A 27,535-nucleotide genomic window follows, 5' to 3' on the forward strand; every position below is an offset into this window, starting at 1 on the left:
TGGATAATAGGGCAGGATGAGAAAGAGGAGAAAAGAAGAAATAGTGAATAGAGATTCTGGAAGCAGAGTTCAGAGCACAGGGAAGCAGAACCAGACACATGGAATGAGAAAATCACCAAACCAAAGGGTAAGTTAAATGATTTTAGCATTCCCAATCATTTTATAAAGTTGGCTCCCCATTAGGGCTGATTTAACCATTAGGCAGGCAAGGCAGTTACCTAGGGTGGCAGCTTCAGGGACTGGAAAAGAGCAGCTGCACTCAAAACAAAAGCATAATAGATCCTGACTGCTACCCAAACTTAAAAGAACCATTAGTTTGTACTTTTACCTGAAGGAAGGATGAGTAATTTCCAAGGTAACTTTCTAAAGTGTGCACCTAGGTTTTTACAGAGCTGCCAAATTACCCAGTTCCAGACTGGAGACTTTTGGGCTAGTCCTGGTTTTGAACTTAAATCCCAAAGCACTGTGGAATTTGTAGTCCTCAAAACTGCCCATTGAAATCAGTGCTGCAAGTCCCAAAATGCATCTGAATGGGATGGTCAGAAATCCAGGACTGTCCAAACAGCTCCAGCCTGAACCTGGGTAACTTGGCATCTTTGCTTTTATATGATTTTTGTGTTGGCTTTCCCAGGGGTGTAGTTTGGGCAGAGCTGAGGGGGATATACATTGTATCAGAGCTGCCAAGTTACCCATTCCAGGAAGGAGACTTTTTTTTTTTTTTGGTAGTCCTAGTTTTAAACTTACTTCCCAAAGCAGTGTAGTATTTGTAGTCCATGATTCCATCCATTCAAATCAGTACTGCAGGTCCCATAATGCAACAGGATGAGGTTGGTAGAAATCCAGGACTGGCCAATAAGTCTCTGTCTCCTGGAATGGCTAACTTGACAGCTCTCTTGTATCTATGCATTTTATATAAAATATATGTGCCTAGATGCATACAGTACACACAATTTTACACCTTTTGGCATTTAGGTGTTGTTGGAGGCTAGTTCTGGAGTGTAGCGCCTTTTTTTGGATTCTACACCTAGACATGCGTTTATAAAATCTACTCATATATGAAACATTTTAATATTTGAAAGCATAACACCCAATTACGCATTTTTACATGACTGTTCAAGCAGCAGTGAAGTACAAGAATCATGGTTGCTAAATTCAATTAGAAGAATCTCAAAAGTTGTGGGAGGTGATGTAGAGACATGAAAGAGAAGTGCAAGGGGAGGCAAGCTGAAGGTTCGCCTAGGGCACCTAATATCCTTGCACAGGACCTTACTCCTTTGTTGCACTAACACCGGCCACCCACTACTTTGAATCTGAGAAAAGACTTTTTATTATGACCTCTAGATGGCAGAAGCAGAAAAAGGTAGGAGGTTTTTTTTTTTCCCCTGCTTTGATTTCCAGCTCTATTATGGTTCTCAGGTTTCCATCCGGGTTGAAGGTGAAAGTTTATCTGTAGTAGCTGATACAGTTCCTCATCCTGTGTAACTTGAATCTAGAGCAGTCTGCAACCAGGAGCTACTGTAGTTCCTGATTGATCACTTAACAAAGCCTTTTTCTTACTTTCTTTTAAAAAAATCTGTATATAAAAAAGAGTCTGTTTTAGTTTATTGATATAATTCTACAGCCAAGAGGATTTTAGTGGTAAATTGCGGCATTATGACTTAACAGTATCAGACTCGCTCTGCCCTTTCAACAGTGTGGTTACTCTTCCTTTTTAGAACGTTTGTGGCAGAGAGTTCTAGTTCAATCAGGAACTGCATTGCCTCCGCTTCATTTCTTCTTCATTGTCTTCGTAGCATACAGGCTTTGCTTGCCCTGCTGGTAAGTCGACGTGCGCTTCTAATTCTACACTAGTAGCCTGACTGGATTTTGTAAATGATTCAGATTTAGTTTGTTTTGTTTTCTGTTGTGAATGTGCAATCTGGTTCTCTTTGGTGCTGTTTTTCAGAGTTTTGTCATTGCTGAAGCGCTATTGGGGGAAAAATAGGCTGCAAGGAATCAACAATTGGGGATTTAATATTCATCACAAAAATAAACCGGAGACTCACTGTCATGAAGAACAATGCTAAAGTGCCACGTGGCCCATAAGTATAAAAGGGAACATGCAGCATTTTGCACACATAAAGTATCAGTAACGGGGTCTCAAAGTGAATTGGAAGTAATGCCTTCTGTTCATATTATGTCGTGCGAGTGTAGGCTCATGGTTAGAAAACCAGGTTGAGAACCTGGTTTTAGCTAGAGTTTAAATTTTGCTCACTCTGTAATCTTGGGCGAGTGGAGGAGTGGCTTAGTGGTTAGAGTACCAGTCTTGCAATCCAATCAAATCCCACTGCTGCTCCTTGTGATCTTGGGCAAGTCACTTAACCCTCCATTGCCTCGGGTACAAAGTTAGATCGTGAGCCCTCCTGGAACAGAGAAATATCCAGAGTACCTGAATGTAACTCACCTTGAGCTACTACTGAAAAAGGTGTGAGCAAAATCTAAATAAATAAAAGCCACTTAACTCTTTTTTGCCTAAGGAGCAAACTTAGGTTGTTAGCCCTCTACGGATAGGAAAATACCCACTGTACTACTATTACTGAAAAGGTGTGAGGTAAATTTTCAGAAGAATGTTAAATATTTAAACTGTACTAAGACATATAGAAACATTTGCCTTCAAAGTAAAGATTTAATTTCTGGGAAATTGCTTTCACCTTCTTGGACAATAAACATTTTCTTTATTGTGCCATGATAAATGCCCTTTAAGTCATCATTTGAAAAATAGCGGGGGTTTTTTTTTTTTGGCATGGTAGTTTTCTCTTGTTCCTTTGGGCTTTTGGTTCAGTCTGAATTAGTTTTCATGTTTGGTTATGTTTCCAGGAGCCTCCATCCATAACTACTTAACCGTTATTTTCGTTATATCCTCCTCCCAGGTTAGGGTGTCCACTGAAGCATCAGCCCCTCAAAGGAAGTCTTATGTCTTGAGTTTTTTTTTTCCTTATGGTATTTAACCCCTTCCAGCACATCCTAGGATGCACAGGGCAAGGGCTGTGCGCTGCCATTTTGAGAGGGCCAGGCCCAGAGGCAGGAGGGAGGAGACATTACTCCTGCCCTCCTGCAGATGTAAGGTACATGGGGAGGGGGTCACTAAACCACTGGGGGGGGGGGGAGCCCGTCCACTTGACCAGGGAATTTTGGTTCAGGGCTCACTTTGGAGGTGGGGGGGGGGAGGTAGGGAGCACAAACAGCTGCCTGAGAGAGGCATTAACTAAATTTTTAATATGTTATATTTTGCAAATGTGTATATATTAAATTGTATTTCCATTTGTTGTAAGCCATTCTAGGTAGTCTTGTGAAACTAGAAGTATAAGATTAGTAAGCCAAGGACAAACCTTTACTGGGGTCAAGCCCTGGTGGAAGACCCATTGCTGGGCTACAGAAACGAAGCTGGGAAAGGAATGGGGAGGACGGAAGGGGCTTTGGGGATGGGAAGAGGTTGGGAAGCAAAGGGGAGAGGAAAAATGTCCAAACAAAAAAAAGCAAATTAATTTGATAAAAACAAAACGGAAAAATGAACAGACCCACAACTAGTTGAGTTCAAACAGAGATTCCGTTGCCTTGGGCTTTGCTACTACAGCCATTTGAACTCACTTTGGGGTCCTTTTACAAAGGCGCGCTGAAAAATGGTCTGCAGAAGTTTAGACATGGGTTTTGGGCACACGCGGAATCTTCTTCAGTGCACCGATAAAAAATGCCTTTTTAAAAAATGTTGCCGAAAATGGACGTGCAGCAAAATGAAAATTGGTGTGTGTCCATTTTAGGTTTGAGACCTTACCGCTAGCCATTGACCTAGCAGTAACGCGGTAACCAGGTGGTAATGACCTACGGGAACCAAATGCCACTTGGCGCACATCTGATACGTGCAGCCGAAAATAAAAATTAATTTTCGGACGTGTGTATTAGGCTCGTGCCAAAAATGAAATTACCACAAGAGCCATCTGGTAGCTGTGTGGTAACTCCATTTTGGCGCACGGGCGTGCATAGACGCTTACTTGGCTTAGTAAAAGGGGCCCCTTTAATTGTTGCTCATACACTTGGCCTATTTTTAGATTGCACTTATGTTCTTTAATCTTTTTTAAGGGCATGTCACATCAAAATGGCACTGCGAGGACTGTCAGCTACCAGTCTGCTTCTTCATGGTATGAAATGTTCTTGGTCACTTAAATTCTTGACAGTGGCAACATCTAGCCCGGAGTCACCCAAGCAGAAGGCAAAGGTTGTTTATGCCAGCTCGACCAAAGAGAATACCACTCTAGTGAATTATTTACAGCATTTGGGTGTTGATGTTGAAATGGTAAGGAGGAGGCAACCTGGAGTTCTGAAGAGGATGATCACGCACGAGCAGAGAGTGGTTCAGTTTCTGCAGGACAAAGGAGCTAGCAGAGAAACAGTAGCCAGCATCATCTCACGCTATCCACGTGCCGTCACACGCACAAATGAACACCTGCAAAAAAAATGGGAGCTCTGGCAAAGTATTATAAAAGCAGACTCAGAAATAATTAAGATTGTGGAGCGCTCCCCTGAGTCCTTTTTTCGTTCCAGTGACAACACCAACTTGGAGGAGAATATCAAGTTTCTCTCCTCCCTGGGTCTGTTGCCCAAAGATCTGTGTCGTTTGTTATCCAAGGCTCCAAGGACATTCTCTAATCGGTCTGAGCTAAACATGCAGATGGTAGACTTTTTGAAAGATGTCTGCCTTTCTTTAGGCGGTGATAGCCCAGAAGAGTTTGTGAAGAAGGTCCTCACTAAAAATGTTTTCCTTCTTATTCGGAGCACTAAGCGAGTGAAGGCTAATATCGAATTCCTGCAGGCATTTCTCGGACTGAAAGATAAGGAGCTGCTAGTGCTGCTGCATGGGTATGGTGCTGATATTTTAGATCTTTCCCATGAGTACATCAAAAGAAACTTTGGAAGTGCAAAACAGAAGCTGCAGTCTTTGGGGTGCACTGAGAATGAAGTCATTAGGTTTTTGATAAGCTATCCGCCCGTGCTGTACCTCTCTTCCAAGAACTTCATTGATAAAATAGATTGCCTCTTGAAAGCAGGAATTGATATCAAACAAATACTGGAAAAACCCAGAGTTATGGAAACCAGTGTTGGTACCATAACAAGTAGAATCATGGAACTTGAAAAGATTGGTTATAATTTCCAAGAGAGTGGGATTGGCATTCTGGACTTAAGTGCAAAAAGATTTGAAGCTAAATTGGACAAACTGAGTACATGAAATGTGTCTTAATAATAATGTTGTTTAAAATACAGTGTATTTTTTTGATAACTTAAACCTTATGGGCTATTGAAGATTTTGTTGTTTTGAAAATTGTAAAGGGTAACGGACCTTAAATCAACTGAAGATTTGTTTTTTGATGTACACAGTCTATTGTAGTTTTTAAGATCATTCTCTTCTCTAATAGGTATCTTCAGTGCTTGTCCGAGGAATCTTCAGCTATATGTCTACCTGCCCCCCAGGGGTGGCTGAAGCCCATCACCCCTCCCCCAGGTAGTCAGCTCCCCTTTTCCCCCACCCTATCCCTTCCCAGATAGCCAGCAACTTTGTTTCGCCTCATTTTCTCCTCCAGATGCTCAGCTCTTCCCTTCCCCTTTCTACTCCTCCTAGGTCCAGCATTTCCCCTCCCCCCCCCCAGGTCTAGCATCTCTTCTTCCTCTCCCTCCACCCACTTTTGTGTCCACCATCTTGCCCCCTCTTTCTTCTACCTGCTGCTACCTCTTCCTGGGATGCTCAAAAGGTAGTTCGCAGTGGCTTGGGGCTTTCCAGTAGAGAACCTCACTCAAGCACTGCTGCATCCCACTCTCCCCTCAACACACTTCTGGTTGTGGGGGCAGAGTGGGATGTAGCAGCATTTAAGCATAGGCCTCTAATGGAACAGCCCATGCTGGTGCTGAGCACTTTTGGAGTGGCAGGCAGAGGGAAGGAAAATGAGGGGAAGGAAGATGATGACCACGACTCAGGTAGGGAATGGGAGATGAGAGGATGCTGTCCTCCTGTGATGCCACCCACTGAATAAAAACATATGTGTTGCCATACTGGGACATCAAGCCCAGTAACCTGTTTCTGTCAGTGGCCAATCCAGGTTAAAAGTACCTGGCAAGATCCCAGAATGCTACAATACATTTTATACTGCTTATCCTGGAAATAATTAGTAGGTTTTCGCCAAGGCCATCTTAATAATGGCTTATGGATTTTTTTTTTAAACCTCACTAAGCTAACTGCTTTTACTGCATTCTCTGACAACTAATTCCAAAGTTAATTACACGTTGAGGGAAGAAATATTTTCTCAGATTTGTTTTAAATTTACTACGTTGTAGCTTCATTGCATGCCCCCTAGTCCTAGTATTTTTGGAAAGAGTAAAACAGCGATTCACATCTATCCATTCCACTCCACTCATTGTTTTATAGACCTATATCATATCTCCCCTCAGCCATCTTTTCTCCAAGCTGAAGAGCCCTTACCGCTTTAGTCTTTCCTCATAGGGAAGTTGTCCCATCCCCTTTACCATTATCGTTGCCCTTCTTTGTACCTTTTCTTATTCCACTATATCTTTCTTGAGATGCGGTGACCAGAAGGTGCGGTCGCACCATGGAACGATACAAAGGCATTATAATATCCTCTTTTTTGTTTTCCATTGTTTTCCTAATAATACTTTACGCTCTGTTTGCTTTCTTAGCTGCCACTGCACTCTTGAGTAGAGGTTTTCAACATATCATCAACAGTGACACCTAGATCATTTTCCTGATCGGTGACTCCTAACTTGGAACCTTGCATCACATAGCTATCGGACGAATTCCTCTTTCCCATATGCATCACTTTGCACTTGCTCAAATTAAATGTCATCTGCCATTTGGATGCCCAATCTTCCAGTCTTGTAAGGTAAATTTTCACAATCACCTTGCGATTTAACAACTTTGATTAACTTTGTGTGTTCAGCAAATTTAATTACCTCGCTAGTTATTCCCATCTCTAGATCATTTATAAATATATTAAAAATCAGCGGTCCCAGCACAGACCCCTGAGGAACCCCACCATCTACCCATTTCCATTGAGAATACTGACCATTTAACCCTACACTCTGTTTTCTATCTTTTAACCAGTTTTTAATCCACAATAGAACACTACCTCCTATCCCATGACTTTCCAATTTCCTCTGGAGCCTTTTAAAAATCCAGATACACAATATTGGACTGGCTCACCTTTATCCACATGTTTTTTCACCCCTTCAAAGAAATTAGATTGGTGAGGCACGATTTTCCTTCATTAAATCCATGTTGGCTTTGTCTCATTAATCCATGCTTATGTATATGCTCTGTAATTTTGTTCTTTATAATAGTCTCTACCATTTTGTCTGACACCTACATCAGGCTCGTTAGTCTATAATTTCCCGGATCACCTCTGGAGCCCTTTAAAAAAAAAAATCAGTGTTATGTTGGCCAGTCTATAATGCAGCTGTCAAAGTCAGATACCTAGTCTGCCAAGTGGCAGGGCTGGCTGTGTGTATCTCTGCACCAACTTACAACCATCCCTTAGTAAACTAAAATAAAATCCCGAAGCTGAATTAAAATGATCTGGTAAACCAGAGAAGTTTAATAGAATTCTGAGAAAAAGTTTGAACACTCTCTCATATGAGTTATGTATTTTAGCACAAGTTATACTCAAAACATGATTAGGTCCTAATTTAAACCCTTATAAAAGAGGAGGAGGGGGGGGGAGAGAAATCTTTTAGTCATAGTTATTTTGATTGTTCAGCAACAAAATTCACATACCTTTTCACACAGGGACACTTGGAGGTGGAGTTACATAAAAGAATTGGTTGAATGATGCTAGCAATTTTAATGCTGTGGAAGTGAGTGTGATATATGGAAATGTAACTTTGGCTCTCCCCCCCCCCCCACTGCTCCCACCTAAATACTTTTGTCTAGAGACCTCACTGTCTTCCAAACGGGCATAGCCAGACACCCAATTTTGAACAGGCTTGAATCCCAAGTGAGTGGGCATGGGAACCCCAGTCCCAACCGGCAGTTCCTCCCCCTTCAGGCAATTTGGCACGTCTTAACTTCACTCCTACAACTCTCCCAGTACTTTGAAAATCCTTCAGTGCTGGGCTGGCAGTGAGCAGTGACTCATACCAGCTTCTTATGCCAAACCTGAGCCTTTTCTCTGATGCAGCTTCTGATCTTTTGACCAAGAAGTTGCATAAGAGGGAAGGCTCGGGACCATCAGGAGCAGCTGGTGTGAATTGCTGCTAGCCCAGCACTGAAGAATTTAAAAGGTATCAGGGAGGGGTTGGGGGAGGAAGTTAGAGATGCCGGGAGTCTTCACCTAGGGAGGGGGCTTTGTAGATCTCTGCCAGCCACATAGAAATGAATGAGAAAAATAAGCTTTCCAGTGAAATACTAGGAAAATGATCACAAACTTTAATAAAAATCACTTCAAAATCCCATTTTACAGTGTTCCAACCACACTCTATTTTCCAAATTTAAAATAACTTAAAGTACAAGGCACTATCACATTTCCTTGTAAAAGTGTTCAAAAAAATTAAAAATTCCTAATGTCCATTTCAAAAATTAAAATATGACCTCAGCTTCTGGTATAAGTGAGTAGAGTCCAAACTAGAGAATGACGCGGGGACAAAGTTTGTCTCTGTCCCCGCCCCCGCGAACACTGTCCCCATCCCCACCCCGTCCCCACGAACTATGTCCCCATCCATAGAAGCCTCAACAGTTTGATTTTATATTTAAATCTTTTTATTACAGTATAAAAATGAACAATAATAAAGCAAAAATAGAAGATACATCCCCCCATCTTCCCTCCCTCCTCCCCTGCTTTCATCAAGTGATCCCCTCCCCTACATTCCCTCCAATAAGTAAAAAACAATCTTTTGTCCTCCACCTTTTAAGGCACTGCCTATCCAACTAAAATAGCTTTAGACTTGTTACAGATGGACCAACAATAAGCAACAGATTTCCTTGTTTTGTTTTGAGTGTACTGGATGACGGCTGCACGGGGGAGTGGAAACAGAGATTGAGCAGATTGGCTTCCTTGCTTACAGTGGACTACATAGGCTCACTCCCACTCCTGTCTATTAAACCTCGTCACAGCAGGTCATAGGTTTGCTTGCCTTGTTTTGTTTTGAGTGTACTGGATGACGGCTGCGCAGAGTAGAAACAGAGATTAACCTATCTGGCTTCCTTGCTTACAGTGTGTGTGGATGGACTAGATAGGATCACTTCCTCTCCTGTCTATTAAACCTCCTTGCAGCAGCTTATAGGTTTGATTGCTTAGTTTTGAGTGAATGGCAATGATGGCTGTGCAGTGTGGGGGAGTGGATACAGAGATTAAGCAAATTGGCTTCCTTGCGTACAGTGGACTACATAGTCTCACTTCCACTCCTGTCTATTAAACCTCCTCACAGCAGGTCATATGTTTGCTTGCCTTGTTTTGTTTTGAGTATACTGGATGACGGCTGTGCGGAGTAGAAACAGAGATTAACCTAACTAACTGGCTTCCTTGCTTACAGTGTGTGTGGACTAGATAGGCTCACTTCCATTCCTCTCTATTAAACCTCCTTGCCCTGACGGCGGCATCCTGGCCTAATCACTGCCTTTGGTCTAGAAGACTGTGAGAGGGGGGAGGGAGAGGTTTGAGGGAGGGAGCAGATGCAGGGAGGACAAGAAATGACAAAGTTGAACAGGGAAGAAAGAGGAGAGAGAGAGATCAGAATGATACTGGAACGTGCAGGGGAGCGAGAATCAGGCACTCTGCAGCAGTGTTTGGGGAGGCAATGCCCCCCTTCGCCCTCCAAACCATTGATTCGTCCTCCCCCTTGGACCCAGCCCCAGAGTCTTTCATTATCTGACAAACTGCTTCTTATAGTCCTACTGGTAAGACGTGGAGGAGTGGCCTAGTGGTTAGGGTGGTGGACTTTGGTCCTGGGGAACTGAGGAACTGAGTTCGATTCCCGGCACAGGCAGCTCCTTGTGACTCTGGGCAAGTCACTTAACCCTCCATTGCCCCATGTAAGCCGCATTGAGCCTGCCATGAGTGGGAAAGCACGGGGTACAAATGTAACAAAAATAAAAAAATAAGTAAAGTAGTGCACGACTGCACGTCTTCTTCAGCAAGGTCTGGCTGTGCCAGGGGTGTAACCACGGGTGGGCCTGGGCGGGCCTAGGCCCACCCAGTTTGGGCTCAGGCCCACCCAGCAGTGGAGCACCTTTATCAGCACGGCAGCGGAGGGAAAAGGCTGAGCTCCCATGATCCTGCATCTACCTCCCTCTGTCTCAGCAGCGATAGCGATTCATACATGCTGCCTCCTGCTTCTAACCTGGAAGCATCTCCAATGCTGCGTCCCACCCCATTATCAAAACTTCCTGTTTCTGCTGGGGCCACCAAAACCCTTATTCACACCCTTGTTACTTCTCGCTTAGACTATTGCAATTTACTTATAAGTACATAAGTAGTGCCATACTGGGAAAGACCAAAGGTCCATCTAGCCCAGCATCCTGTCACCGACAGTGGCCAATCCAGGTCAAGGGCACCTGGCACGCTCCCCAAACGTAAAAACATTCCAGACAAGTTATACCTAAAAATGCGGAATTTTTCCAAGTCCATTTAATAGCGGTCTATGGACTTGTCCTTTAGGAATCTATCTAACCCCTTTTTAAACTCCGTCAAGCTAACCGCCCGTACCACGTTCTCCGGCAACGAATTCCAGAGTCTAATTACACGTTGGGTGAAGAAAAATTTTCTCCGATTCGTTTTAAATTTACCACACTGTAGCTTCAACTCATGCCCTCTAGTCCTAGTATTTTTGGATAGCGTGAACAGTCGCTTCACATCCACCCGATCCATTCCACTCATTATTTTATACACTTCTATCATATCTCCCCTCAGCCGTCTCTTCTCCAAGCTAAAAAGCCCTAGCCTTCTCAGCCTCTCTTCATAGGAAAGTCGTCCCATCCCCACTATCATTTTCGTCGCCCTTCGCTGTACCTTTTCCAATTCTACTATATCTTTTTTGAGATACGGAGACCAGTACTGAACACAATACTCCAGGTGCGGTCGCACCATGGAGCGATACAACGGCATTATAACATCCGCACACCTGGACTCCATACCCTTCCTAATAACACCCAACATTCTATTCGCTTTCCTAGCCGCAGCAGCACACTGAGCAGAAGGTTTCAGCGTATCATCGACGACGACACCCAGATCCCTTTCTTGATCCGTAACTCCTAACGTGGAACCTTGCAAGACGTAGCTATAATTCTCACTGGTCTTCTGCTCAATCATCTTTCTTCTCTCCAATCTGTTCAGAATTCTGCAGCTCGACTTGTTTTCCGCCAGAATCGTTACGCCCACACTAGCCCTCTCCTCAAGTCACATCATTGGCTCCCTATCCGCTTCTGTATACAGTTCAAACTCCTCTTGCTGACCTTTAAATGCATCCACTCTATGACTCACTCCTCACTACCTCTCCTCTCTCCCTACATTCCTCCCCGTGAACTCCGCTCTCTAAACAAATCTCTCTTGTTGTCCCCCTTCTCTTCTACCGCTAACTCCAGATGTCGTTCCTTTTGTCTTGTGGCACCTTATGCCTGGAACTGTCTTCCTGAACCCATATGTCTAGCTCCTTCTTTACCTGTTTTTAAATCTATGCTCAAAACTCACCTTTTCACTTCTGCCTTTGGCTCCTAACCGTTACTCATTTGCCCCCCTCCTCCCTGTTCCTCTCTACCCTGTAATTCCCTTCCCTTGCCTTGCCTATAATGTCTCATCTGTCTGTTTCCACCTAGATTGTAAGCTCTTTGAGCAGGGACTGTCTCTCTCTATGTCAAATGTTCAGCGCTGCGTGCGTCTGGTAGCGCTATATAAATGCTAGTAGTAGTAGAGGAGACATTTCAAGATTAGCGGCAGTAGGCAGCATCTGGGAATCGCTGCCGTAAGAGAGAGGGAGACAGATGCAGGATCGTGGCGGTGGTAGGCAGCGTCTGGGAATCGCTGCCGCTGAGAGAGAGGGAGGCAGATGCAGGACTGTGGAAGCTCAGCCTGCTTCATCCAAACCCGGGGCTGTTAAGGGTGGTGCCCCATTGAAGCGAGAATGAGCGTTGGGGGGAGGTCTCCTTCCAAAAGATAGATGCTGCATTGGGGGGGGGGGCATGAGGTGGAGAGGGGCAAGAGAGAGAATTGTGGGACATAGGGTAGAGAGGGGTAAGAAAGGAAAAAATCTTGCATGGGGAGGGGAGAGGGATGAGAGAGGGAGAAATGTTGGACATAGGGGTAGTGGGGAGGGAGAGATGGTAAATGTTGGACAGGGGGTGGTGAGGAGGGGAAGATGGTGAAAAATTGGACATGATGGTGGAGGGCAGGAAGAGATGCTGTAGGGGGAAGCGCGAGATGTTGGATGGGGCACAAGGGAGGGGGAGAGGCAGAAATGTTGGACATGGCAGTGGAAGGGAGGAAGAGAGAAAATGCTGCATGGGGGGAGGGGGGAAGAGAAGTGTTTGGACCCATGGCACAAGAGAGGGAGAAATGGTAGAAAGTGGGAGAGAGGGAGATTGGACCTGGGGGTGAATGAGATAGACCTCTATCATATCTCCCCTCAGCCGCCTTTTCTCCAAGCTGAAGAACCCTAGCCCCTTTATCATTTCCTCATAGGGAAGTCGTCCCATCCTCTTTATCATTTTCGTCGCCCTTATCTGCACCTTTTCTAATTCCCTTCCACTATATCTTTTTTGAGATGCGGTGACCAGAATTGAACACAATATTCTATTTGCTTTCTTAGCCGCAGCAGCACACTGAGCAGAAGGTTTCAACGTATCGTCAATGATGACACCTAGATCCCTTTCTTGGTCTGTGACTCCTAACGTGGAACCTTGCATGAAGTAGCTATAATTTGGGTTCCACTTTGCACTTGTTCACATTAACCGTCATCTGCCATTTAGTCTTTTAAGGTCCTCTTGTAATTTTTCACAATCCTCTTGCGATTTAACCACTTTGAATAACTTTGTGTCATCAGCAAATTTAATTACCTCATTAGTTACTCCTATCTCTAGGTCATTTATTATTATTATTAGCATTTGTATAGCTCTACCAGACGCACGCAGCGCTGAACACCTGATACAAAGAGACAGTCCCTGCTCAAAAGAGCTTACAATCTAAATATTTATAAATATGTTAAAAAGCAGCGGTCCCAGCACAGACCCCTGGGGAACCTCACTAACTATCCTTCTCCACTGAGAATACTGACCATTTAACCCTACTCTCTGTTTTCTATCTTTTAACCAGTTTTTAATCCACAATAGAACACTACTTCCCATCCCATGACTCTCCAATTTCCTCTGGAGTCTTTCATGAGGTACTTTGTCAAACGCCTTCTGAAAATCCAGATACACAATATCAGCCGGCTCACCTTTATCCACATTTTTGTTCACCCTTTCAAAGAAATGTAGTAGATTGGTAAAGCAAGATTCCATAGCGTCCCACAGATCAATCCAGAGACGAGTGGGTTATGTCCCCTTACCAGCAGATGGAGATAGAGAGAACTTCAGAGTCTTACTATATGTGGACCTGTGCAGCCAGCTTAATCTCAGTATTTTCTCTATCTCGGCAGGTGGATGGACATATCCTGTGCAGCTCTCTGGATTGGAAGCTCCTAACCTGTTCCCTCAGGATTAGTTGAGCTAGGGGTTCGTGGCCAGGTTGGGCCAGTAAGCGGTACACCTGGTGGTGCCAGGTCCCTCCCCTACACCTTTCCTGTCTCCATGCTTTGGTGGCATTCCTTGGCTCTGCATTTATGATTCTCCCTGCACTCCTGCCTCTTTAAAAAAAAAAAACAAAAACAACAACGCACAGAGCGGAAAGAAGTAGCAGAGATTTAGTAAGGACATTTCAGCTCCGTGCTGGACACAGCAGCAGTTGGTAATTTTCCTGCCTTTGGGCGCTGTTTTCTGCTTGCATATGAGGTGCGTGTCATTTCATTTTTTAATCGTTTGGAGTTGTTCATTCAACCCTGAGCACGGAGATGTTTTATTTCGCTGTGTGGGAGCTAGCAGGGGCACATTATTTCAGTGCGCCGTTATTCTGGGCATATTTCAGTGCTTTGGTGTGCCTGACAGTCCGTGCTGTAGTTTTGGCGGGCTGTCGCAGTCGCCATCTTGTGCTGGGGCTTACTGCGTGGTGCTCTGCCTTCAGGTACTTTTACGTTTCGCCGGTCAGGCTGGCCTTCGGTTTTTCGGAAGCGCGCTCAGAGGCCTAGCGGAGATTCTTGGGCTCAGGGTGGTAGGATTTTTTCCGACCCGACTTCTGATCGTGGCTGACCTGGCGAGGGGGAAGGGGAACGTTTGTTCTACCCCCCCCATCTTTTTTTCTCGTTGAACTCTGGGTTTCTGGAGTGTTTAGCTTGGCCCTTTTTTGGTGACAATTGCCTTTCTTCCGCTGTGTAACGGTTGCAGTGAGGACATTTCGGGGGCGGCACCTCGTTTTCCTCACGGAACGGCTTGGGTCACAGGTAACGTGGCTGCTGGCTTTTTGGTTTCCTAGTGTAGGAGCAGCAGGGGAGCGTTTTCACTGGGCTCTCACTAGCCATGCACGTTCCCGGCCCTTACAGTGTGTATGGGGCAATTTTTCCTCACTCCTGCTGCTGGGTTGATTAAGGATTTCTCTCCTATGGCCTAGTGTAGCAATTCAAGTTTTTTCTGTGGGGGGGTGAGGTTTATTTTACCTCAGGTTCCCTCACTGGCTAGCTTTGGTACGCAGCTAGCATGTTTAGCTACATAAGTGCATGGTTTTGCCATGTTGGGACAGCCAAGGTCCTGTAAGGCCAGCCTACTGTTTTCGGCAGTGGCCTATCCAGGTTTTGAGTGTCTGGCTAATATATTTATTTATTCTGTTGAACATGGTGCTGGAAGATCTGTTGTGTTTGACTGCAGCTAAGGCTCTCCTTTCAGAGTTCTCCTGGTTACCATGGTAATCATGCCTCTAGAGGCTGACATGGCAGTTTTCTTCCTCCTGTGGTTTTCAGGTGCTCTGCTTCCTGAATAGGTTTTTCTCCTCTGAATGTGGAACCTTATTTTAGCCTCTAGACATGGAGGCCTGCTCCGTTTGCTGACACCAAGCCGTGCTTGGTCTCTAAGACTTTGAGGGTGTTTTTTTGTGGGCTTTGCTTAGTCTCCGGACGTTGTGGTCTGTTCTGTTTTTCAGGCTTCTGGATTTTTCCTTTTCCGGATTTCTCCGTGGACGCATGCTAGTGTTCCTGGGTCTGCAGTAGGCAGCCTTTAGGGGCCCTGTGTGTCCACAGCACTTTGCTTGGTAAGGGTTTGCAGGGACAGGCATTGATCTGGTGGTACGCTTTATTTTGCTGGGTATGCTCTCCCTTATAGTGGCATTTGCCAGTCTTCTGGGTGGCTGCATCTTACAAGTTTGCTTCTGTGCTGCAGACGAGTTTCGGCCTCAGGCACTTTCTCGCTTCCTTAGTTTCCACCTTTAGGGGTGGACTGGTAGGCTGCGCAGGGGAGCTGGTGTCTGTGTGGCATGGTAACTGTTTGCTCTGGGCCACAGATTGCTAGGGTGTTGTCTTTCCTTTCGCCATCTGGGGGTGTTGAGCCTTGCCCTGTCTAGGGACGTCAGGCCCTGCTCCTGTCTGCTGGCGTCTATCTGGTTTTGTCAGGACTGCACGCCTGGTGGTGTTCGCCTTATAGTCCTTGTGTGTGGCTCCATCTAGGCATACTCTTCTGGTGTCTCAGGATGTTGAGCCTGATTGCGGCTCGGGACCTCGTATTTTGTTCTGTCGCAGAACATTCCTCTTTGCAGCGTCTTGGGACGATAGTTGTGATAGGGTTGGAGTCATTGAGGTTTGTTCTGGCTGAGGCCGTTGAAACTTGCTTCGGCTGTAGACGTCGAACCTAGCTTCGGCTGAGGTTGGCGGAAATTGCTCCGGCTTAGGCCGTCGAACCTGGCTCCGGCTGAGGCCGTCGGGCCTTGCGCCGGCTGCGGCCGTCATTTTCTACATCTCAGAACATTGAATCTTGATCCACTTGAGACCATCTGGCTTTGGGCCGGCTCTGGTTCTTGGCATTTTTGCAGCAGTTGGGTATTGCTCTGGCTACGGCGGTTGAGCTCGTATCTGCCGACAGCAGTAGAGCCTTGTTCCGACTGTGGCTGTCCAGTTTTTCTGTCTCTCAGCTTCAAGCCTTGCTCCTCTTGAGGCCATTCGGATTTCGCCGGGCTCTGGTTGTTGAGCCTTGCTCCATCTGTGGCTGTCAGGCCTTGGGTCTCGGGCCATGGTGCCATACTTTGTTTCTGTATGTCATACCTTGTTCCATTCCAGGCCGGCGGTCATTACTTTGTCTTGGGACGTCCAGAATCGCCTTGGATGGGGCTGTCGAGCCATGCTCTTTTCTGTCTCTGATGGGCAGACCTTGTTCTGTGGTTGGACGTCGAGCCTTGGGGTTTCTGCAGGCGCTTGTTTCTACTCTTTCGCGGGATGACAGTAGGCCTGTGATTCTGAGTGGCGGGGCTAGTATGATCTCTGCTGGTGTTGGTTTCTGCTATGGTGGCGTTGACACGTCTCTGAATATGTGGGGCAAGGGCAGCCGTAGGGGGACGGCGCTTCCTATCGCTGAGTAGCGAATTGGACCATTTCGTGGGTTTTGGACTTCTTTTTGGTTCAGCCAAGCTACTCTTCCTCAGCTCCTCTCGAGACTTCTCAGACTTTGGCTAACGGGCTGGTCTGGGGCCCCGCAGTATGTTTGCTGCTGTTTTTGACTGCTTCTCTTTGCTGGGCATGGTCTTCTTCATCTTGCATGTAGAGTCTGGCCTGTCCGGCAAGTAGATTTTTACTCTGTCTCTGGAGACGGCTATTTTTCTATTTCTGGAGGGCAGTCTTTTCCGGATCCGGGATAGCTCGTTCAGCTATTTTGGATATACCTGAATTCAGTTCAGCGGGTTGCAATTGGTCTGGTGCTGGGTGTCCAGTTTTCCTGTTTCTGGGCCTTTCCCTTCCAGGCTTTGGACTTCAGTCTCTGTTGCTTTAGCTGGCTTGTCTCTGCCGTCCGCCTGGCTTCATGGTTGCCTGTCGGACATGTTCCTCCGTCAAGCTTTGCTCTTATCGGGGGGGGGGGGAGGGGAGCCTAGTGTTCTGGTCTGGGTCTCTCCGTTGGACATCTAGGGTGGTGTTCTGGCTGTGGCTGTTTGGCTCTGGCTCCTCGCGGGAGTCGGGCTGTGGTTCTTTCTTATTTGACTGTGCCTACTAGATGGCCTTCTTTCTCCCTTTGGGAGCAACCCAGGCTTTCTCTCGGTCTCTCGAGAGTAGTGTCCTTTTGGTCAGTATGGCTTCTCAGCTCAGTCTGCAGTTATTTGCTTCGTAGCAGATCAGCATGGCGATGGACACTCCTATCGTTCAGGCTGGACCAGTCTCAGGAACTCTTGAGCCTTTCTGGGCTCTGCTTTTCGTTGTGAGTCATGTCCTCTTCTACGGGATAATGCAGCGACCGTTCTATATTTTTGTCCGTTTCTCCGTGATCTGGGGAATGCTTTTCATTTCATCTGGTGATGGTGAGTCCTCTGGGAGTGTTGGATTTGCTCCGTCCTCAGTCTTGAGATTTGGTTCAGGTCTGTTATCGGGCCTTGGTCTATTTGGAGTTCCCACCCTACTTCGGGGACTGCTTTTGTACATCCCACTCGTCTCTGGATTGATCTGTTGGGACTAATGGAAAGAAAATTATCAGGTAAGAACTAATTTTACCTTCCATAGTGTCCCACAGATCAATCCAGAGGCCTGCCCTTTGATGGTTTTGGGTCTGTATAATTTCCCTTGTTATGAAGGGGCTGTTTATTCCTGTTCTGGTCCATTAGGTTCTGTCCTTTTCTAAAGGACCAACGGGAACTAAACGAAAACTACAGAGGATGGAGCACTATCATGATTCCAATTCACAACTTAAGTGGTTTCCCTCCCGCTGTAGCGGTAGAGGAAGAGCCTGCAAGGGTTATGTGGAGGCAGGAGTGGAATTTGTTGTTGGATTTGCTTTTCATCTTCAGCTGCTTTGGTATCGACAATACTGAGATTAAGCTGGCTGCACAGGTCCACATACAGTAAGACTCTGAAGTTCTCTCTATCTCCACCTGCTGGTAGGGGGACATAACCCACTCATCTCTGGATTGATCTGTTGGGACTAATGGAAAGAAAATTATCAGGTAAGAACTAATTTTACCTTTCCCTTCACTAAATCCATGTTGGCTTTGTCTCATTAATCCATGCTTTTGAATATGCTCTGTAATTTTGTTCTTTATAATAGTCTCTACCATTTTGCCCGATACAGACGTCAGACTCACCGGTCTATAATTTCCCGGATCTCCTCTGGAACCTTTTTAAAAAATCAGCGTTACATTGGCCACCCTCCAATCTTCCGGTACCACGCTCAATTTTAAGGATAAATTACATATTTCTAACAATAGCTCCGTAAGCTCATTTTTCAGTTCTATCAGTACTCTGGGATGAATACCATCCGGTCTAGGAGATTTGCTACTCTTCAGTTTGTAGAACTGCCTCATTACATCCTCCAGGTTTATAGAGAATTCATTCAGTTTCTCCGACTCGTCAGCTTCGCATACCATTTCTGGCACTGGTATCTGACCCAAATCTTCCTCGGTGAAGACCGAAGAAAGAATTCATTTAATCTCTCCGCTATGGCTTTGTCTTCCCTGATCACCCCTTTTACTCCTTGGTCATCTAGCAGTCCAACTGATTCTTTTGCCGGCTTCCTGCTTTTAATATACCTAAAAAGAATTTTCCTTTGTGTTTTTGCCTCCAATGCAATCTTTTTTTCAAAGTCCCTCTTAGTCTTCCTTATCAGCGCTTTGCATTTAGCTTGACATTCCTTATGCTGTTTCTTATTACTTTCCCACCATTTCAATATCGACACAATACCAATACAAAAAAAAAATAAACCTTCACAATTTTTGCAGTGTTTTTCACTTGTAACTCTTAACACTAGCATAACATCTCAAATCACCAGAGTTACAGGGGCAGTTCCTTCAGCCCCTTTTTCCTGTAAAAGAAATGTTAATGTCACAGTTAAGGCACCAGGCTAACCAGTCCAAATCTCCCTACTTCATACCCTTACCCATATCACTTAGGGTCCAGGTTTTATTTTAATTGAGCAGGGTGCGGGTAGAGGGTCATGGACTTGATATACCGCCTTTCTGATAAAACCAAGGTGGTTTACGTATATATTATATGCAGGTACTTTTTCTGTCCTCAGCACATCTTGTCTTGGTGGGGGGACATTTTAAAATCCTTTCATCTCACCGCTCCCAAGCATAATAACCAGTATTGGGGAACTAAGGCCATGGCCAGATAGTCTTCTATGGTCTGGATCCTGCAAATGAAAGGTGAAGAATCAGCAACTCCAGTTTGGTGCATCATTCTCTTAGCGTAAGCTGCAAGTGAGTGTACTGTTAGCAATACTTAAGAGAGAAAGAGAGAGGAGTGGCCTAATGGTTAGTCAGTGGGCTTTGATCCTAGTGACCTTGGTTCACTTCCCACTACAACTCCTTATGAGCTTGGGCAGTCAATTAGGGGGTCCTTTTACAAAGGTGCAGCAAAAGGTCTGAGCTGGCATTGGTATGTGTCTTAGACGTGCGTTGAGGCCTCCTTTTACCACAGCGGATAAAAGACAGATTTCCCCTTCCACTTTTGTCTCACAACACCCCTCCTCTTTGGGCTAGACAATATCCCTCAGCATTACTATCATTCTAGTGGCTCCCTAAGGAAATCTCCAGAACTCTATCCTGCAGCAGTGGGACTTTCTAGGAGGTTACAGATGGTTCAGTGAGCATGAGGTGGTTTCTAGTCTTTTTAAAGACTACTCCATCTCTTCAATCCTTTGTGCCTTTTGACACATCATCTGAAGTATTTGAGTTCTAATATGTACAATAAGACTTGATGAAGCTGCTTTTACCAAACCACAGAGTTGAGTTGAGTTTTATGAATAAACAATGTGTCTGACATCTTTCATCTCCCTTGCGGTTTTTGGAACAGTTGGCTATGCTACTCTCTCGATATCTTTGACTGCTCATAGTGTTTCACGTTCCTCCACCCTGGTGGTTGACCTTCATTAGTTTACCTGCATCATGAATAAAAGTCTTTATCAGCACACGTGTTAGGAAACAGTTACACTTCATGCCTTTTTACACTGGCCCCTATATGGGACATTCAGCTATAGCAAGGGTTGTCAACCCAGCACTCAGGACGCACCTAGCCAGTCACGTTTTCAGGATACCTACAATGAATATACATTAAATAGATTTACGTGCAGTGGAGGCAGTTTATGTAAATTTGTCATGCATATTCATTGTGGATATCCTGAAAACCAGACTGACTGGTATGTGCCAAGGACTGGATTGAGAACCCCTGAATTACAGTGATTAATCTCCTACAATGGAGCAGGCAGATTGATTGTGGGTTGTAAAATGAGTGACCTTATTACTCCTTTTTGGTTGAATTACATTGGCTTCTGTAAAGCTTTGTGTCAGGTTCAAGTTTCTCAAACTTTTCCAAACCATGCATCTTCATCTCTCACCATTCGTACTTGGCCTTTCAGTGTTATCAACCTTGACGTAGTTTGCGCTCACACAATAAAAGGCTTTTGGAATGTCCTTCACTTAGCTGAGCTTTGTCTGACATCTACTTGATCATGATTTATTTTTTATTTATTTATTTATTTATTTATTTATTAGCCATCTTTTTGAAGAGATTCACCCAAGGCAGTGTACAGCAGGTACAGTTTAACATAAAACTTACAATATTGATAGCAGAATAACAACAGTAAAATGACCAAGTATAAACGTAAATACAATAAATGAGGTAAACTTGAAAACAGAAAATTGAAACCTAATAATAGGATTAACATGAAACAGGATAAAAAATAGACACATTTAACAACACTGAAATTCAAATAACATTGTTACAATACTAATGCTTTTCTACAATACAACTTACCATATAGCTGAGGGGCCAAGTGCAGATACATAGATGAGGGACAAGATGCGTGGTACAGAGTCAGTTGGGATAAATAGATGGTTGGCTAAACTCAAGGCAAGTTCTTTAAGTTACAGTGTATGTAGCAAGCTAGTCCAGGTGCAGAATGATGTATAGTCAGTCACCCTGTGTATTAAAGGCTTGGGAGAACAGCCAGGCTTTTGCTTGCTTCCTGAAGTAGAGGTAGTCTCGAGTTATACGCAGCCTTTCTGGGAGTAAATTCCAGAGCGTGGGGTCTATTCCTGAGAAGGCTCGCTGGCAGGTATCACATCGTACAATTTCTTTTAATGAGGGGACAGATAGTGATGATCCTTGAGAGGATCTTAGCGGTCTCAAGGCCCTGTTTTCTAAGGTGTGTTAGTGTTTATAGCGTGCCTACATCATGTAGGCGCATATAGGGATATTGTAGGCACGCACATGGTTAATGCACGTTAACACGCCTATAACTGCATAGTAAACAGGGCCCTTAAAGGTGTACAAAGGGCTAATTCTTTTTAATTACTTGCTGGCAGAGAATAGGAAGGAAACATCTTTTAGGGGAAAAAGTCAAAATTTATAAAGCTTGATAAAATATATTTTAGTGTTTCACTTTATATGATTGTTAGTGGAATGTTATTACCTAAAAGTGTAAAGGAGAGGTGAACATATTTTAATAATAAGAACAACAACAAAATATGATACCATTATGGACCAATTCACCAATGCTGTAGCTACACAAAATTCTATGAAGAATCAGGTTTTAACAACGTTTACTATTTCTCAAATGGTTTTGTACTTCTTTTTATTATCAAAAACATATTAAGAATTATAACACCCCCCCCTACACACAAAGGATAATCTTAGAGAAGGGGGTAATTCAGTAGATCTTTGCGTGCGTCTGGTAGCGCTATATAAATGCTATTAGTAGTAGTTGTAGTAGATCTTCATGTTAGTAGTGAAGTGACAATTGTCAGAGGAGGGGTTGGGAGGTGATACTGGAGAGCTGGTGGGGGGAGGGGCATAGCCTCCTTTTCATTGCTGTTGGCTAACTCCTCCTCCTAACCACCTACATATGTCTTACCTTAGTCTGCAAGACTAGTAACTGGAGGTAGTTGGAATTTTTAGGTGGGAGCTATGAGAGGGGAGAGGATTGTAAAGGTGCTCATAATTATTTAGTGTTAGTCCATTCCTGTTAGTGTTTTACAATTTTCCCACTATAATTATAATTATTTCTAGTCGCACACAAGAGGAAACCAATGTGTCAATTAGCTGGTTAGGAACTTCTATTTTCCTGCAACTCAAAACAAAAATATGAGAAAAAAAACCTGTGAATTATCATTCAGTGCCAAAAATAAACATGCTATTTGCCATTTGAAGAAATCGCATGCCTCCAATCCCAAGACAGGCATGTGTACTACTGGAAAAAGCATCAGAATGATAAATAGTAGTAGTAGTAGATTCCATATCTCACAGAGTGCATTGCTCCACTTTCATCAAACTAAAGTTGTCGGAAACAAAAGTAGTTTGTCCCAAGCCAGGACCTGTAGTAACCAGAAGTATTGTTTTCAGGGAAGCCGGACCCCCAGTTCCCATAACAACTTCACTACAGCTTGGACCTCGTGCACTGTGTAGACCCAACCAGAAAGATGTTCGTGGAATTGAATCATTTACTGAACAGTGACTTAGATAAGCTGAAACAGGTAAGAGTCTCGGGGTGGGGGGGGGGGGGGGGGGGGGGAGGGAGTTTCAAATGATGGCTTCCTGGATATAAAACTCTGTTCACGCACATTGGAAGTAAAACAAGGCAGCAGCCTCTGAATGGGGTAGTGCAGAAGAATCTAAGCATTCCTTACAAAGAAGATGCCAGTGTGTTGGATTTGTTAGGTTATGATGGTATCTGATAGCGTTTTTAGCTTTTATTAAGTAGCTGGTTGGCATCATTTTGTCTTGCAGTGCATTCTAAGTGTGACATCAGCATTACCTACCTGCAGCAGTTTCTTCTGTGGTCACAGGGCTTTGGGAGATTGGAGGGAGGTGCAGGAAAATCACCCACAGAAAATAGACTCTCAACATACTCAGGACAGTGAGCACAAATTAGAAACTGAAATCCTCAGCAAGCCAAAATGCATGCAGTGCAATGCCTGAGAAATCAAAATAGAAATGCACGTCCATCTGTACTATGCGGTGAGACGTAGGCACAGGATAAGCAGTTCAGTCAAGGATGTTGAGCTTGTGTAGATGGCACCTCGGAGGTACTAACCCAGTAACTTCCCCATATTCAAAGCGATTTAAGCGGGCAGAAAAGGCTTCCGCCTACTTAAATTGTTTGGGGCTGCCCAACCACTGATATTCAGCCAACACTTAACCGGGCAGTGCCCATGAATATCGGCTCTGACCAGCCGTGTCCAAAGGGGACAGGTCGGGGCCTTTACAGGGGGCAGAGTTGGGGAGGAGCCAGGAGTTAACATGGGTGCTGGCCAATATTCAGTGCCAGTAGCCGCATAGCTAACCGGGTGAACTTAAGACATTTCAAAAGCTGTCCTAAATTCAGCCAATTAGCTATGCAGGTGCCGGTACTGAATATTAAAGATACAGCAAAAAGCATCAAGAGCCTTCAGAAACGGGACACAGTTCCTTTTATTATAAAAATTGACTTTCCGATGTGGAAGTATCACAAAGGAATAACCTTTCATCAGTTAGAGTAGTAATTTGTTCTAAATCGGAATCGGTGTGTCATTTCAAGAGGCTGGTTAAAGGGACACCATAACACATGCACATAGTAAAAACTTGTACTCCATTTGCTGATACAATACCTACTCGGAAGTGGTCCATAGATGTGGCAGTTTTCATCTAGCTTTTTTAGAATCCACTTCTTGTCCCAGTTCTCGATGCCAGTTATTGAATATATTGTCAAAGTGCCAATCATGTCGCAAATAACCCAGCCATCTATGAAGTTCAAAGATTCACCGCATTCATACGGACACTAACATGTTTAATTTTTAAACATGAAGGATTCCGTTTCAAAAGGGTTTAACTGAACAGAAGATGCTCTTTGTTAAAACCCACCAAGCCAGCCATTTACCAGTATTCCACGGCACTTAAGCAGATACTGCTGCTGAATATTGCTTATGACTACTGTGGCACTATCCGGTTAGTTCTGGGGCGATCCGGGGCAGAGCCAGAGATAACTGGGCAGTGGTGATATGCAGGTAGTTGGCTGATTATCAACTATTGTTTAGGTCAGGGGTATTGAGGTCGGTCCTCGAGGTCTGCAACGCAGTCAAGTTTTTAGTATTTCCACAATGAACATGGATGAAATTTATTTGCATGTACTGCTTCCATTGTATGCAAATAGATCTCATGCATATACATTAGGGAAATACTGAAAACCTGACTGGGTTGTGGACCTCAAGGATCAACATTGAACAACCACTGGTTTAAGTGATGTCAATCGCCCTCAAGAGCGAACCTCCCACCCTTCTAGGTTCCCCCTGCTTCCCTGTGGCCTAGTATATCAAGAGCAGGAGCAATCCTCGCTCGTTTCTACCCATGTCGGCTTCAGGTTCAAAGTTCATCAGGCCAAGATCACAAGGCGGTGGCTCCCTGGTCAGTCTGGTGCTCTAACCACTAGGCTACTCTTTCACTCCACCTTCTTTGCTTTCTCTAGTCTTTATCTTCCTCTCCATTCCACCTCCCCCAACTTCTCCAGTATAATGGAGCCAGCTACTGCAAGAGATGGTTGCAGTGGTTCCTGCATACCCTAATGTGTCTCGTTTGCATGCTGTCCCTGGCTGCACCAGTTTCTCTACACCTCACTCTAACTCCTGGCCTTGCTCAGCCCCTGGACTAGAAGCAGCTACTCCTCTCTCTACTGCGAGCTGACACTCAATGAATTTTAAACAGCTGGGTTTTCAGCCCTACTCCTGTGTACAATTTCTTTATTTTACTGTTTTCATTCGCATTCTCTGAGACCAGAACATTCAGTACTGCAGAGCCTGTTCTAGTAGATAGCACTGTAAGAGAATTTCTCAGTTCTTATTATTATTGCATTTGTATCCCACCTTTTCCCACCTATTTGCAGGCTCAAAGTGGCATAGTTTTGTTAACACAATTAGTCCTGGATGTCAGGTACAATTATTGTTGTACAGAGATTAGTTAAGGGAAGAAGTGGAGAATAGAAGGAAGGCATTTATTAGATATAGTAGACGGTAGGTTTTCAGCAGTGGATTAGTAAGGTTCTGGGTTTTCATTGTATGCTTTGTTGAAGAGATATGTCTTGAGGGATTTGCGAAAGAGAGTTGTTTCGTTGATTGTTTTCAGGTTTCTAGGTAATGCGTTCTTCATGCAGGGGCTATCATTGCATGGTTAGCACCATCTCCAGCCCTCTATGACCTATGAAGGGAAAACAGCCATTTTTGGAGAAATCAGCCCCTGTTTTCCTTATTACTTATTTTTAAAATGTTTATTGTCTATGTTATAGTGTAACTCTTTCTCTTGAAGGAGGAATTGACATTGATTTGCGACATCAAGACAGATGGCAGCTTCCTTGTGCATCATTTTCTCTCTTTTTATCTCAGAGGTATGTGACCTATTCTTGAAACATAAACCACTACAGAATGCCAGAGGGACATGTAACTTGGAGTCAGCCTTTAGGATAATTCCCCTTATAGAAATGTATTTTAGGGTTAGCTCTAGGGCTTTGATGTTGCTGTTTTATGGTTATGCATTTTTAGACACATTTCTCCAAAAAGATAAAGCGCTGATTGATGAAGGTCTGTTTGTGCTTGTGTAAACAGATGCATGTGGGCTAAAATAAAACAATGGCTTGGAAGGAGTATTGAGCCACAGGGTAGCAGGGACGTTGGGCCCCATCACCTGAAACTCAGTAGGGCCATGACAGTGCTGCTGAAGAGTAAGTAGAGGTTCTAACACCCCTGTCAGAAGCAGTGCCACCCCCCCCTACCCTAACGGTGAAACTGTAGTTGGAAGGAAGGTAACTGACATGCCATTAATTGTCAATCATTGTAGGCCAGGACTGTTTCAAGCTGAGAGGTGATAAGAGATGAGGGGCAGAAGGGAAGAGAAAGTGAAAGGCAAATAAGGGTGAGAAAGGAGGGTAGGGTAGATGAGAGGAGAAAGGAGGTGATGAGAAGGGATGCTACAAGGCAGTGGCGTTCATAGGGGGGGGCGCGATGGGTGCGGTCCGCCCCGGGTGTACGCTGCCCCGGGGGGGGAGGGGAGGGGGGGGGGGGGCCGCGCGCGCCTGTCCTCCGTTGTTCCATGCTTCTTCTCTGCCCCGGAACAGGTTACGTCCTGTTCTGGGGCAGAGAAGAAGCATGGAACAACGGAGGACAGGCGCGCGCGGCACCCCCCCCCCCCCCGGCGTGGGTGTCCTTTCGCCGGGGGGGGGGGGGGGGGCGCATCGGCGATCCGCCCCGGGTGCCAGCCCCCCTAAGAACGCCACTGCTACATGGAGAAGAGGGGAGGGAGTTAGAGAGTTGAGGGGAAGGGAGAAAATGTTTCTCTCTGATAGAGGCCTGTTCTGCACACAACAGCCCCCATACCTAAACATTTATAAATATTCCCTACCTGAACACACACATCCTTCCCCTTCCTCCTCCTCTCCCCACACACATACAACTCTCCCCATGGCTCATGTATACCGCAAATACGCATGCCCCTTACACAGAGAGCTACGTGCTTAACTTTCCCAAACTGTTTTAACACAAACATATACACCACCTAACCAATAACACAAATGTAGGAAGGGAAAATGTGCCTTTTCGTCACACTGTAAGGGGTACTTTACAACTTGTACATATTTTGTTTTCTTAGTATTTTTTCTGTTATCCCTCACATATTCCCTCCCTTAGGCCGTTCTCAGTGGAATGGTGTGGGAAGTTTCCTCTGCACTAATGTTTGAGCAATTCTGATAGGTCAGGCCTGCCCTGGTCCCAGTGCAGTGCATGTTGGCCAGTTTCCTTTATTTATCCATCAGGCTTTGATATCTCATGGCTCTTAATTAGAAAGGGATTGCTCTTTTTCTGAGGTGTGTTCACTGTGTGGATAATCTACCCATCAGAGTCTTTTTAATCTGTGCCCCTGTCCTCTAGTATTCCTTCTTATGCATGATGTGTGAGTGGAGGACTGTACAGGGCTATTCCACTCTCCTAAAACTACAGACTACCTTTTTTAAACTATAAAGTTTGTCTTTGAAGCTGTTGGTATGTTTTACCCAGGTTTGTGAGCCTGCTGATGTTTAGGGAACACACAAAACTTAGAAATCTTTCGACTTTGGCTCTAGTAGGCAAGCTGAGGGTTAATTAAAGAGGGAAAACCTTTTCATTGCTGCATTTTCTTCTTAACATGCTCGAAAAGAAGACAGACCTAAAGAGTAATGATGGCTTAGTTTTAGAATTTATTCCCGCTTGCTCAGCCTGATGCCTGGAGCTATAGTTTCTCTCTATAT

At 44.7% G+C, this 27,535-nt stretch overlaps 2 protein-coding genes across 3 annotated transcripts in view; both read left to right on the top strand.

The window, feature by feature from the left end:
- ELP6 (elongator acetyltransferase complex subunit 6) overlaps positions 1–27,535 on the top strand; it is a 70,645-nt gene that overhangs the window by 13,054 nt on the left and 30,056 nt on the right. The window contains exons 1-3 of one of the 2 annotated variants that reach the window (XM_030197050.1): positions 1,736–1,818; positions 22,636–22,766; positions 25,567–25,645. In XM_030197050.1, coding sequence (XP_030052910.1) covers positions 22,713–22,766; positions 25,567–25,645 — 133 coding nt within the window. In that variant the 5' untranslated portion in view covers positions 1,736–1,818; positions 22,636–22,712. Of the gene's footprint in view, positions 1–1,735; positions 1,819–22,635; positions 22,767–25,566; positions 25,646–27,535 lie in introns of those variants that run through there. The other variant, XM_030197058.1, reaches the window with a different exon arrangement.
- LOC115466052 (transcription termination factor 1, mitochondrial-like) lies at positions 1,752–22,690 on the top strand. Its single transcript, XM_030197035.1, has 3 exons — positions 1,752–1,818; positions 4,117–5,533; positions 22,636–22,690. The coding sequence occupies exon 2, from the start codon at positions 4,133–4,135 to the stop codon at positions 5,258–5,260; it is 1,128 nt and encodes a 375-aa protein (XP_030052895.1). The 5' UTR covers positions 1,752–1,818; positions 4,117–4,132; the 3' UTR covers positions 5,261–5,533; positions 22,636–22,690.

This window comes from Microcaecilia unicolor, chromosome 1 (assembly GCF_901765095.1).
Source record: "Microcaecilia unicolor chromosome 1, aMicUni1.1, whole genome shotgun sequence".
NCBI classification, from domain to species: domain Eukaryota; kingdom Metazoa; phylum Chordata; class Amphibia; order Gymnophiona; family Siphonopidae; genus Microcaecilia; species Microcaecilia unicolor.

Bases quoted from the DNA above. Each gene is read 5' to 3' on its own strand.
- LOC115466052 (XM_030197035.1), top strand. From the start codon at position 4,133: ATGGCACTGCGAGGACTGTCAGCTACCAGTCTGCTTCTTCATGGTATG.